The sequence below is a fragment of the Oncorhynchus mykiss genome, chromosome 21 (assembly GCF_057628025.1).
Source record: "Oncorhynchus mykiss isolate SJ-2025 chromosome 21, ASM5762802v1, whole genome shotgun sequence".
Classification (NCBI taxonomy): Eukaryota; Metazoa; Chordata; class Actinopteri; order Salmoniformes; family Salmonidae; genus Oncorhynchus; species Oncorhynchus mykiss.
Genome location: NC_143042.1, coordinates 12,387,501 through 12,400,057, shown reverse-complemented (window position 1 = coordinate 12,400,057; position 12,557 = coordinate 12,387,501). Strand labels below are relative to the sequence as shown.

At 41.0% G+C, this 12,557-nt stretch overlaps 3 protein-coding genes across 5 annotated transcripts in view; 1 reads left to right on the top strand and 2 right to left on the bottom strand.

Moving 5' to 3' along the window:
• Positions 1-3,996: 3,996 nt before the first annotated feature.
• LOC110499996 (protein LLP homolog) lies at positions 3,997-5,646 on the top strand. The gene is made up of 3 exons (XM_021577090.3): positions 3,997-4,245; positions 4,699-4,929; positions 5,010-5,646. Exons 2-3 carry the CDS (start codon positions 4,710-4,712, stop codon positions 5,177-5,179), a joined length of 390 nt encoding a protein of 129 aa, XP_021432765.3. The 5' UTR covers positions 3,997-4,245; positions 4,699-4,709; the 3' UTR covers positions 5,180-5,646.
• LOC110499995 (src substrate cortactin) lies at positions 5,318-12,072 on the bottom strand. 2 transcript variants are annotated; one of them, XM_036957266.2, is made up of 15 exons: positions 10,821-10,935; positions 10,634-10,714; positions 10,361-10,434; positions 9,829-9,958; positions 8,533-8,643; positions 8,373-8,427; positions 8,146-8,256; positions 7,917-8,027; positions 7,772-7,827; positions 7,571-7,640; positions 7,305-7,453; positions 7,019-7,204; positions 6,725-6,896; positions 6,564-6,632; positions 5,318-6,384 (listed from the first exon to the last, which is right to left on the bottom strand). In XM_036957266.2, exons 2-15 carry the CDS (start codon positions 10,712-10,714, stop codon positions 6,251-6,253), a joined length of 1,509 nt encoding a protein of 502 aa, XP_036813161.2. In that variant the 5' UTR covers positions 10,821-10,935; the 3' UTR covers positions 5,318-6,250. The 2 variants fall into 2 exon arrangements, with proteins under 2 accessions (XP_036813161.2, XP_021432763.3); XM_021577088.3 differs by lacking the exon at positions 10,821-10,935 and adding an exon at positions 11,590-12,072 and having other exon boundaries at positions 5,633-6,384.
• Positions 11,842-12,557, bottom strand: part of LOC110499994 (uncharacterized) — a 24,399-nt gene continuing 23,683 nt past the window's right edge. For both annotated transcript variants that reach the window (XM_036957265.2, XM_090213804.1), the window contains exon 22: positions 11,842-12,557. This exon is cut by the window's right edge and continues 1,120 nt beyond it. The gene's annotated coding sequence lies outside the window, so the exon portion shown is untranslated.

Genomic DNA, 12,557 nt, shown 5'->3' with positions numbered 1-12,557 from the left:
ACTGATTGCCAATTCATATCTCTCACTATGGATTTGGGAATCGCTCCATCAACGCGTTTTAACTTATGGGAGCCTGTTTTTTGGATGGGTAACTACTGCGTATTGGGATCCACAAGCATATTTGGAAGAAGAGGCCAGTCTGTCAAATGTCCTGGGCTATCGCTCATGCTCACAAGAATTTGCCAAGTAAGATTTTATCTGCTTTTTAAAGAGGCAAATGGCTTTATAACAATGTTTAGGACTTTATAACTATGTTTAGGACATTATAACTATGTTTAGGACTTTATAACAATGTTTAGGGCTTTATAACTATGTTTAGGACTTTATAACAATGTTTAGGGCTTTATAACTATGTTTAGGACTTTATAACAATGTTTAGGACATTATAACAATGTTTAGGACATTATAACTATGTTTAGGACATTATAACTATGTTTAGGACTATATAACTATGTTTAGGACTTTATAACAATGTTTAGGACATTATAACTATGTTTAGGACATTATAACTATGTTTAGGACTATATAACTATGTTTAGGACGTTATAACTATGTTTAGGACTATATAACTATGTTTAGGACGTTATAACTATGTTTAGGACTTTATAACAATGTTTAGGACATTATAACAATGTTTAGGACTTTATAACTATGTTTAGGACATTATAACTATGTTTAGGACTATATAACTATGTTTAGGACGTTATAACTATGTTTAGGACTTTACAACAATGTTTAGGACATTATAACAATGTTTAGGACTTTATAACTATGTTTAGGACTTTATAACTATGTTTAGGACTTTATAACAATGTTTAGGACTATATAACTATGTTTAGGACTATATAACTATGTTTAGGACATTATAACAATGTTTAGGACATTATAACAATGTTTAGGACATTATAACAATGTTTAGGACTATATAACTATGTTTAGGACTTTATAACAATGTTTAGGACATTATAACAATGTTTAGGACATTATAACTATGTTTAGGACATTATAACTATGTTTAGGACATTATAACTATGTTTAGGACATTATAACTATGTTTAGGACATTATAACTATGTTTAGGACTATATAACTATGTTTAGGACTATATAACTATGTTTAGGACTATATAACTATGTTTAGGACTTTATAACAATGTTTAGGACATTATAACTATGTTTAGGACATTATAACTATGTTTAGGACTTTATAACAATGTTTAGGACTTTATAACAATGTTTAGGACTTTATAACTATGTTTAGGACATTATAACTATGTTTAGGACATTATAACAATGTTTAGGACATTATAACTATGTTTAGGACATTATAACTATGTTTAGGACTATATAACTATGTTTAGGACATTATAACAATGTTTAGGACATTATAACTATGTTTAGGACATTATAACTATGTTTAGGACTATATAACTATGTTTAGGACATTATAACTATGTTTAGGACATTATAACTATGTTTAGGACATTATAACTATGTTTAGGACATTATAACTATGTTTAGGACTTTATAACAATGTTTAGGACTTTATAACAATGTTTAGGACATTATAACTATGTTTAGGACATTATAACAATGTTTAGGACATTATAACTATGTTTAGGACATTATAACTATGTTTAGGACATTATAACTATGTTTAGGACATTATAACTATGTTTAGGACATTATAACAATGTTTAGGACATATTAGTATTCATATTATATTAGTATGTACACCATAGGCTATTTCATTTAAACTTGTAAGGAATACAACTCTGCTTTTGGGTATCAAATGCAGAATACTTCTATTAACTTGGCAGAAGAGAGTCTATTAGCCTTTTACATTCAGTCACAGACGAGGCTTTCCTTTTTGTCTTCCTTGAAAGGACAGCCCTCTTGTTTAATCTGCCCTCTTAAGACGGTGTCACCTGCTCTCCTGTGTGTGTGTGTGTGTGTGTGTGTGTGTGTGTGTGTGTGTGTGTGTGTGTGTGTGTGTGTGTGTGTGTGTGTGTGTGTGTGTGTGTGAGTGTGAGTGTGAGTGTGTGTGTGTTGTTTAGACCCTGCCTCTTTCTGAACATGATGCCCTGGGACTTAATTACTCTTCACAGACACAGACCCATTCTCCGCAGTAATAGGGTCCTAATTGGGGGAGTCAAAACACTAATACCACCATCGGTACGGGGACCTCAGCTGGTTGTCAAGGGCGATGTCACCTGGGCCCAGATTCACAAAACCTTCTTAAGAAGAAATGTCTTATTAACTGACCTTTTAACCTTAACTATAGACTAAAGAAGAATGTTAAATATTAGTTGCTATTCCTTAAAAATGTTATTGGAAATGTTCTTGCGCTATTTCTTATGTTTTTCCTAAAGCAAAAAGTTAAGAAGAGATTCTTGAAAATAAAGCTTTTGGAAATGTTCTTAATTCCAAGATAGCTTGTCTTAAACTCAGGGCTGTGAGAGAATAAACTCATGAAAGCAATTGAACATGTTTAATTCACTCACAAACTTCATCTGAAAGTTTAAGTATTGATTATTTTAAACCCAAGAACATGTTTTAGAACAGTAATCTCTGTACGAAATATGCTAACATGATCTCCATTGCTAGCTAGATAGCAAGCTAAATCAGTTGCCTGGCAACAAACATCTTAAGAAGATTTGTAAGAAGATATTTGAGAAGTTAGTATGAAAAGCATTGCAGTGTTGCCGCGTCACTACAAAAAAAAGATCCAGGCTGTGTCACAACCGGCCGTGACCAGGAATCCCATAGGTCAGCGCACAATTGACCCAGTGTCGTCTGGGTTAGGGGAGGGTTTGGCCAGGGGGGCTTTACTTGGCTCATTGCGCTATAGCGACTCTTTGTGGCGGGCCGGGCGCCTGCAGGTTGACTTCAGTCATCAGTTGAATGGTGTTTCCTCTGGCGGGTCATATTTCGGAGGACGCATGACTCGAACTTTGCCTCGTTGGGGAGTTGCAGCGATGAGACAAGACCGCAATTGGAGCGCAGTTGGATATCACAGAATTGGGGAGAAAAGGGGGTCAAATTAAAACAACAAAAAAGTTGATGTTTTTGCGTAAGAAGTGTTTTGTGAATCTGGGCCCAGGTCAGTATGAGGGATTTCTGTTTTCCCATTTCTTTCCATCTCACCAAAAAATGGGGTGTAGGCTAGGGTCAGTGCCTGCGTTTGTATTCTCCCCACCAACTGTTTACTTTGAAGGTGAATCAGGAACCCTAATTTGACCCAAAGCTCCAAATAGGTTTTTGTCCATCCTGGATCTTTTTTTATGGGGATGACAGGACCTTCTCGCCGGGCATGGCTCCTGCTGTGCCAAGCTGCTATTTTAGCTCACAGAAGCTGAGGGGTCAGGCTGAGGAGGGGCTGCACTGAATAGAATGTTCCTCTGGGATGTGAAGAGGAAAGAGGGAGCAGTTGGGGCTGGTTGGCCTCCACTTGAGTGAGCAGGGAGTCGAGGAGGTCAGCTGGAAAAGTGCGGGGCTCAACTCACATCTCCTGGGGAAGAGTGGAGGCCTACTGTATGTAGGGCCATGCCCCGAGTGGAGCTAAAATAGGACCTGCCCTTGGATTTTACACCCCAATCGGTCTCATGGGTTTAGCTTGATGACGTGCAGTCCCAGAAGAAACATCAGTCTTGCAAATTCTCCATTCAAAATAGTACAAAGACATTTCAACCATTCCATACCAACAATAATGTATTTATCCTGAATGGTTGTAGTTCATTCAATTGTTGTGATGGTATAACATATCATTTCTACTTTACTGTACTCACATACTTTGCTTTTTGTTTGCCCTTTGTTTTTGCAGACAGAGGTTAAAGTGGTTCAACACATTTGTTCTGGAGCAGATGTGAATTTGTGGATAATTGGATGATCATTAATGAGACTTAGGTCGCTTTGGCTTGCAGTATAGAACGAGCTCGCCATCTCCTGGAAGAACTGCGAACTGCACCAGAATAGCTGACAATACGTATCGATAAATTGAGAATAAAGTGCATCAGGAAGACAGTTCGTCAGTTATCCACCACTGATAATGTTTCACTCTAAATATGTAGGTTATAGGTTTTCGATTAAATAAATACTAGTTCACAGTATGATAGTAAATTAAGAGGACGTAAATTGTCGCAAATGTGTCCAACATAACGACTGTCTGACCTGCTTTACGGTTGTCGAAAATACTAACACGTGTGCTGCCTGCTTATCAACTGTACGGAAGATACATCTGCGTCTATGTATGTTGACAGTCTTTTATTAATTACAATACCACCAATAGGAGTAAATTGAGTATACCGAATACTAGTTATTGAAGTACAAAAACATTGAATGGAATAGGCCGGTCGATTGTTCTAAAACAATACATTTTCTTTAGCAGTGTAGCTAGCTATTAGCCAAAAGCTAGCAAACTTGCCTGTTTATGTTGAGTCTTGCACATTTAAAGACAGTAAAATCATGGACAGTTTAACGGCAGTTCATCGTGATTAACTATACAAGAACCTCGATTTATGATTGAGGGGCATTTGGACTATACGTATGTCTTTGCTGGCTTGATGGGAGTTGATGGCATGAGTGTTGTTTATATGATCCAAGAACTCAGTCATATGTATGGCTAGGCTCTGCAGAGACTGTCACTGAACTAGTCTTATGCAAGTGGATCTGTGTTTCCATTACGTAACCCTGTCTTTCAGAAAACCTAAAAATGGCCAAAAGTCTGCGAAGCAAATGGAAGCGGAAGATGCGTGCAGTGAAGAGAGCGAAGAACGCCCCTAAGGAACTGGCTCGGTTGAAGCAAGCCTTGGCCCACGGTGGCACAGGAGAGATCTCCATGAATGACATTCAGGACATAGCTACAGTGGTGCCAGCTGGGAAGATAAAGGAGAAGAAAGTGGATGTAGACATGGAGGCAGAGGAAGTCGATGGTGAGATCACACACAGATCAAGCATTTTGTATCGTTTCCTATGTCTCGAGTTTTGACACCTTTTTGTTTTTGCATTGCAGATGGAAAGATGGACATGGACAGCAAGCGCAGTAAGACAACCCAATTGGACGAGCACGGTCAGTACCCAACATGGATGAGCCAACGACAGGCCAAGAAACTGAAAGGCAAACGCATGACAAAGAAATCAGGAGGAAAGGCCAACAAAAAAAAGAAGGGCATTGCCTGGTAGCCTGGAGAAAACCAAAGGACTTCTGACTTAGAACCTGTGACACACATGAGCATTGAATACATGATCTTTCTGGAGTTGCCTGCCTTGTGTTCAAGTTAAATGGTGATATGAGGCAAAGGATCTATATTGTGCAACCCATTGTCTGTAAGCTCATTTTAATGTATGAAAGGAAACAACAGAGTTGTGTGTTGGGCACAATGGTATAATACTGCATTGGCATACTTCACTTGAATGAAAGCCATGTTTTGTTATTGCTGTGGTATACAGAAGATGGTAGATTCTTTACATTTTACCTTAATAATGCTACTACTTACTACCTGTTGTTGGTAGCTCCATTCTTGTTTGATTTGCTCCTCTTTCTGTAGCCTAGCCCGTAGTTACAAAGGCATTCATTATACATGCAACAAACTGTCCATATCATATTCTGGCTGTCACACAGAGTAAATAAATGTGTTTCTGTACATTAATACAGTTTATTGATTACATGCAGTTGATTCTAGAAATGACCTTTAACCTGGTGTTTGATATTATGCTTTTCAATGTAATTCAAGTTAAGGATTCCATCAATAGCCAAAATACAATTCTCTGTAGTTAATCATTATTGTTTTTAAACAAAACATTCCATAGCTAAATGACTTACATAATCCTGTGAAATGCAAGTGTATGAGAATATTCTGGAACATTTAGCAATCAGCGTTTATAAGGGGAACGGCTGCATCCCACCCTGAGCAGTAATGAAGCACAATGACTATCCATTATATATCATGACTACTGACCAATTCAATTAAATCAATTGACTAGAAAACACATGGGGAGAATCTGAATTGTATACTCCTTGCGTCCTCACCTCAAAACCCATTGGATGAGAAAGCCAGAGGTCCCTCCCCTCTGACCTCCAATGGGTATTAAGAAAGTGAGGATAGAGGAGTATGCAATTGAGATGCTCCCATGGTACAATCAAACTATACCTGTCCGATAGGATCAATATGCTGATGTCCCCCCTGTGAAAAGAAATACAGGTCCTATGGGCTCAGGTATATGTCTGTGTTGGAGACTGTATAGGCACGCTCACTACATCATTTTCACGAATGTAGCAGGGAAAAGTCCAATGCGTCCGTGACAGTGTCCCTTCCACCAGCCTTCATCCACCATCTCTATGTTGGTGATGACATCATCCGGGTTGAAGGAGATCTCATCATCTGCCTCTTCATGTGTGAGAATAACATTATTTTAGGATTTTGTCTCCGAAAGGGTTTATAGACTTCTGTGTTGAGCAATGTTTAGCATTGATTTCTGTATTCATCCAGAATGGAAGAAACAACATCACAGTATGACACAACGATATGATATCACAACGCAGTCATTGATACAGTAGACTACCTACCTCCCTGGTAGTCATAAATGGCCACTGCGGTCTGACCGCATGTCAGGTCCTCATAGTCATTATCCACAGCTGTAGAGGGAACACATGGAAGGGTCAGTCTTTGATATGACACAGTAATGGGTTACCCATCCCCTCTACCCCACTGGGTGTGGCACACTGACCTGGAACAGGTTCTGGGAAGAAAGGTATTGGTGAGATATCCTCATACTCTCCCTCATCCTCCTGCTCTGGTTCTGATGGGGTCTGCTCCTGAGGTGGCTCCGCCTCCAGCAGGTCACTTGACCGTGGGGGCAGGCACGGGGGCTGGTCATAGTCTGGCTCCTCCTCTTCCTCCTGAGACCACAGAAAAGGAGTAGGTGTGAATTTCACCTATTCATTTTATAACGTTGCAGTGAAGAAGAAATGGCCGTTTTTACGTCATCAGTGAGTTGCATTGAATTAAATCAGATATTTACCACTAGCTCAGGTTCATCTCTTGGTATCTGAGGCACTGCCCTGGCAGTGGGCAGCTGTGGTGGTTGGGGCTTCCTGTTGGTCTCTGGAACAGGTGGAGGTCTCTGCTCTTCAACAGGTGGAGGCTGATGTTCTTCAACAGGTGGAGGCTGATGCTGCTCTGCTTCCTCCTCCCTGCTGTTCTGTTCCTACAAGAGATACATACCGCTGTGTCAGTGTGCATGTTTATTGGAGTAACATGTTTATTGGAGTAACATGTTTATTGGAGTAACATGTTTATTGCAGTACCTGTTGTATGCGTCGTGCCTCCTCCTGCTCTCTCTTCTCTCTAGCCTGTCTCCTGGCTCTCTCCTCCTCCGCTCGCTTTCTGTTCTCCTCGTCTGATGACCGAGCCAGGTTCTCAAAGCGAGCCTTCAGGTTGCCTGCCCCTGCACTTGCTGCAGACAGACCGGAAAATAAAAAATGGTATTTTCCTCTTTGAACTTGAGAACTAAATGTTTAGCAAGCAGAACAACTTCAGCCCTTCTATGAGGAACTATAAAGCGCATACTTACATGCCTCCAATGGTATTGTCTTCTCATAGGCAGAGGTAGGGGATTCCATGTCTGTGAAGGCCACTGCACTCTATAGAGCGAATGGGGAACCATAATTCCAATCAATGAGAAAACATCATAGTCTGAGTGTGTTTGTACAGGTCAATATAAAATGCATCAAGAATTACTGTCATCCTGAGTCGAGGGTCACGCAAGACTCACTTTATCCATGCGGTCTGTCTGGACGCCATGGCGTCCCCCAAAGCCCTTGGCATAGTCTGAACGTGGAGATCAAAGGTCAGTTTAATGTGGACATGGTCCTTGACTTTTACAAACACAACTGTGGTTACAACTGTGAGTAACTAACCTTTCTGTGACTCATGCTTCTCTGTCTCTCCCTTGTAGTCATAACCTAAAGCAGCCTTGTCCACTTTCTCCTTCTCCACCCCAAACTTCCCCCCAAAACCCTTGGAATAGTCTGGTGAGGGAAAGTGAGGGATGAGGTTGTTTCAAATATGAATTAGAAATCTAATATTAATAATTGACCATGAAACGTTTCTAACTACAAACAGCCCACGGTACAGTTCCCCTCTAACCTTTCTGAGACTGGTGCTTCTCGGTCTCTCCCTTGTAGTCGTATCCCAAGGCAGCCTTGTCCACTTTCTCCTTCTCCACCCCAAACTTCCCTCCAAAACCCTTTGAATAGTCTGAAAGATAAAAGCAGGGTGAGAGGTATGCCAGGAGTAGCTGGGTAGGATAACAACATGCAGTCGACTTATTGGAAATCAGAACGTATGTGTATTAGACGTCCTGAAGGCTGTACCTTTCTGAGATGTATGCTGCTCCACCTCACCCTTGTATTCAAAACCCATGGCAGACTACAGGGAGAGAGAAGGAATGTTCATCACCAGGACGATCCCTCATCCTGTTCATCAAATCCTGTGATATCTTTGTATTTGTCAGTAAGAGGATAGTTTCCTCACCTTATCCACACGGTCTTTCTGCACTCCAAATTTCCCCCCGAATCCTCTCTTTGCATCGGTCTGGGATGAGTGCTGCTCCACCTGCGCCACGTAGCCATGCCCCACTGCCCCCTGGGTAATTACACACACATAATACATCAACACAGGAAACGATCTTTGATAAACTGTTGAAGTCCATAAAAATTGCAATAGGTCAGTACACAGAACTGTACTGTCTGACAGCATACGTTTTGGTGAGCAGCATTGCACTAGAGGAAGCGTTGTGCTTGGTGTGTTATTTGCATTAGACTGAAGACCTTATGAGCGAAATACACTATATATACAAAAGTATGTGGACACCCCTTCAAATTTGTGGATTTGGCTATTTCAGCCACACCCATTGCTGCAAGGTGTATAAAATCAAGCACACAACCATGCAATCTCCATAGACAAACATTGGCAGTAGAATGGCCTTACTGAAGAGCTCAGTGACTTTCAACGTGGCCCCGTCATAGGATGCCACCTTTGCAACAAGTCAGTCCGTCAAATTTCTGCCCTGCCAGAGCTGCCCCAGTCAACTGTAAGTGCTGTTAAAGTGAGTGTGGAAACTTCTAGGCGCAACAAGTCTCTGCTGCAAAGTGGTAGGCCACAAAAGCTCACAGAACAGGACCGCAGAGTTCCAAACCGCCTATGGAAGCAACATTAGCACAATAACTGTTCATCCGGAGCTTCATGAAATGGGTTTCCATGGCCGAGCAGCCGCACACAAGCCTAAGATCCCCATGCGCAATGCCAAGCGTTGGCTGGAGGGGTGTGAAGCTCTCCGCCATTGGACTCTGGAGCAGTGGAAACGCGTTCTCTGGAGTGATGAATCACGCTTCACCATCTGGCAGTCTGATGGACTGGGCTTGGTAGATGCCAGGAGAATGCTACCTTCCCCAATGCATAGTGCCAACTGTAAAGTTTGGTGGAGATGGAATAATGGTCTGGGGCTGTTTTCCCTCTAGCGCCAGTAGAGGGAAACTTAACACTACAGCATATGACATTCTAGACAATTTTGTGCTTCCAACTTTGTGGCAACAGTTTGGGGAAGGCCCTTTCCTGTTTCAGCATGACAATGCCCCCGTGCACAAAGCGAGGTCCATACAGAAATGGTTTGTTGAGATTGGTGTGGAAGAACTTGACTGGCCTGCACAGAGTCCTGACTTCAACCCCACATTTGGGATGAATTGAAACACAGATTTCGACGAGCAGGTGTCCACATACCTTTGGTCATGTAGTGTATGAACATCACATGATGACATGTTATAACCTAACCTTGTCCATGCGGTCTTTCTCCACTCCAAACTTCCCCCCGTAACCATAAGAGGCCTTGGGAGCCTCCGCTCGCTCCTTCTGCTTTCCCACCTCATGCTCCTGGGACACCTTCTGTCTCAGCTCTGATACACTGGGAAGAAGCAGGGATGACACACACACACACACACAGGGAAATACACATATGCAAGCATACACACACACCAGAACTTTGTTGCATCAATTTATTTTCATTTTACATTATCTGCTGACACCGGGACTACATAGTTACACTCGTCTGTGGCTAACCCTTAGATTTACTCAGTCACCAACCCATATTTGGTAAGACTCACTGCTTGACAGCCTACACACTGTTTTCACTTCCTTTTCCTGTTTCTACAGAGCTAAAGCAGCAATACACAGCTGAGCTAACCATCCCCCATAGCTCTCCAACAGCATAAAACACCAATCATACTGTAATCGGTCTTTGTTGTGTAACTTCTGGTCTGGCCACCTCAGGCTGACCACCCACCCCCAGTTAATGTTCAATGGTTACCTGATGTGTTCTTTTCGACCAGACCCCTCAATGGTCTTGGCCCCCCATCTCTGTTCCTGTTCTGACACATCATTCTGAAACACAGAACCCAAGTCCTTCTCATCACCTAACTGTAGTCTGAAGACCAAGGTGTCGTTGAAAACAGGACTGAAGCGGTTACGCATCAAGCATAAACAAAACAGTAATTCCACTGGGAGAAAATATTGATTAGAGTGCTTTAGTAAATACACTAGCTCCATAAGGACCCTCGCTCCCTCCACCCCAGTAGCTAACCTCAAAGTCAGGGTCGGTCTCCCAGTCGTCACCCTCTGCAACCTTTAAGCTCACGTTGTGTCCCACCACTGACTTCCACATCTAGGAAGAGAAACAAAACTGTGTAAACACAAGAGGGACCACAGCTTGTTGGTCCCTGGTGTAAAAACAAGTTGAGAAACACTGCTTTAGTGAACACTGTATGTACCTTGTGAACAATCACCTGTTCCTGCAAATACAAATAAGCTTCAAGGCATTCAACATTTCCTCTTTGTCAGTGGAAAAACTGACAGCTGACCACAAGTATATAGCCTCATTCTGCTGAGGTCACAAAATAGGAAGTTGAGTTATTTATACAGCACTGAGCTGCAGTGCTCTCATCATAAAATAACACACTATCATCATTCATGAATAGTTTAACAAAACACAAAGTAACCTGATGGAAGTGGTGGGTATCTTACAGCTGGGCACAGCTGTCCAGACTGATGTCAATTTAATGTAGGGCAGCTACCTGATTGTACCACACAGATTGCAGTCAGTTACACATTCAAAGTCTGGTAATTGCGGATATATCTAAAGGTTGTACATTTGAGGGACATGCTTTTGGCATTTTAAATAAGTTGAAAAGTAATACAAAATATTTAATTACAAAAAGAACGGTGATCAAAGGAACCATCTGGCTTATATTAACTCACCTGTTTGATGCGTGCATTGTCTGAAAGTGCACTTACCCAATATACTAGTAAAACTAAACATACGTTGGCTATAATTTACACAGTAACTATTTATATCTTCTAAGTAGGCTAGACCTTCCGTTGATTCAACTTTGAAACAATATAACGTAACGTTAGCCAATGATGAGATCAGTACAGAACTCATCTGCAACTTCCTGAAAGGCACGTTTAAAATGTCTAATATCACGGTGATAAATACTTCATTCAAATAAAGAAACATTATTTCATGGTAATTACACGTACCTTTGCGTTGCCAGACAACTTTCCTTGATGTAATAATGCCACAAATGTATATTTTCACAAGTCTCAACCAGAACGAGGATAGAGTCGCGCAAACAGTTGATGTAGGAAATAATGCGCGTGGCCGATGACATGCAAGTAGCTACGGGCTTGCTACTGTATCAAAGCTGGACACAACTGTACTCAAAACGATAATGTTTGTTAATTAGTAAAAACACACACTCTCATTCCGTAATAAACTGCAATAAACATCCATTTGTTTTCCCAATATATTTCAATTCAAAAATAGCCCAAGAGTAACCAACACTGATCATACAGAGATTCGACACTTAAAGGACTAGATGTTCTTTGCACCAGTTATTTTCATCAGGTCATAAATCACGTGTCATTCCCAATATTTGTCTGATCTTTTCACCAGTTATGTTCTAACTAGTCCCCTTTGAAATTGACTGGTACACATCTAGTCCTATACTTCTCAGTGGGCTGTGCTGAAAAACACTTATCGTTATCATCCTCAATCATCATCAATCATCATGACAATTCACTCTATACAGCACAGTACAAGGTCATTAACAATAGAAGTTAACAGAGGACAAGTGAGTCACAAGATGTGTAGTGGGACAACAGACACCAAGAATACGTTTTTGACTAGTTATTTTCCCCAGCAGTATTGTGTTCACCATATATTGTAGTAGATTATGCGGTTTGAATGCGTAAGCAATAAATAATGCTAAATTATAGGAATCATAGATTGGATGGACATTATTTGTAGTGTCACAGAAAAAACACCAACACGATTTCATCTGGAATGGACAACATTACACCAGAATGGCAAATTAATCTGACATAAAATCAATAGAATAAAACCCTCATCTGTGCAACAATGGCAGAAATTGGGGAATTGATTGGATAACCCACATCCAGTACATACATCCAGTACATACATCCAGTACATACATCCTGTACATACA

Excerpts from the sequence above, each read along its gene's own strand:
- LOC110499996 (XM_021577090.3), top strand. The coding sequence starts at position 4,710 with ATGGCCAAAAGTCTGCGAAGCAAATGGAAGCGGAAGATGCGTGCAGTG. Across the intron at positions 4,930-5,009 it reads GGAGGCAGAGGAAGTCGATG|ATGGAAAGATGGACATGGAC; the intron begins GTGAGATCACAC and ends TTTGCATTGCAG.
- LOC110499995 (XM_021577088.3), bottom strand. The coding sequence starts at position 10,714 with ATGTGGAAGTCAGTGGTGGGACACAACGTGAGCTTAAAGGTTGCAGAG. Across the intron at positions 8,428-8,532 it reads AGAAAGACCGTGTGGATAAG|TCTGCCATGGGTTTTGAATA; the intron begins GTGAGGAAACTA and ends CTCTCCCTGTAG. Across the intron at positions 6,385-6,563 it reads CATTTATGACTACCAGGGAG|AGGCAGATGATGAGATCTCC; the intron begins GTAGGTAGTCTA and ends TCACACATGAAG.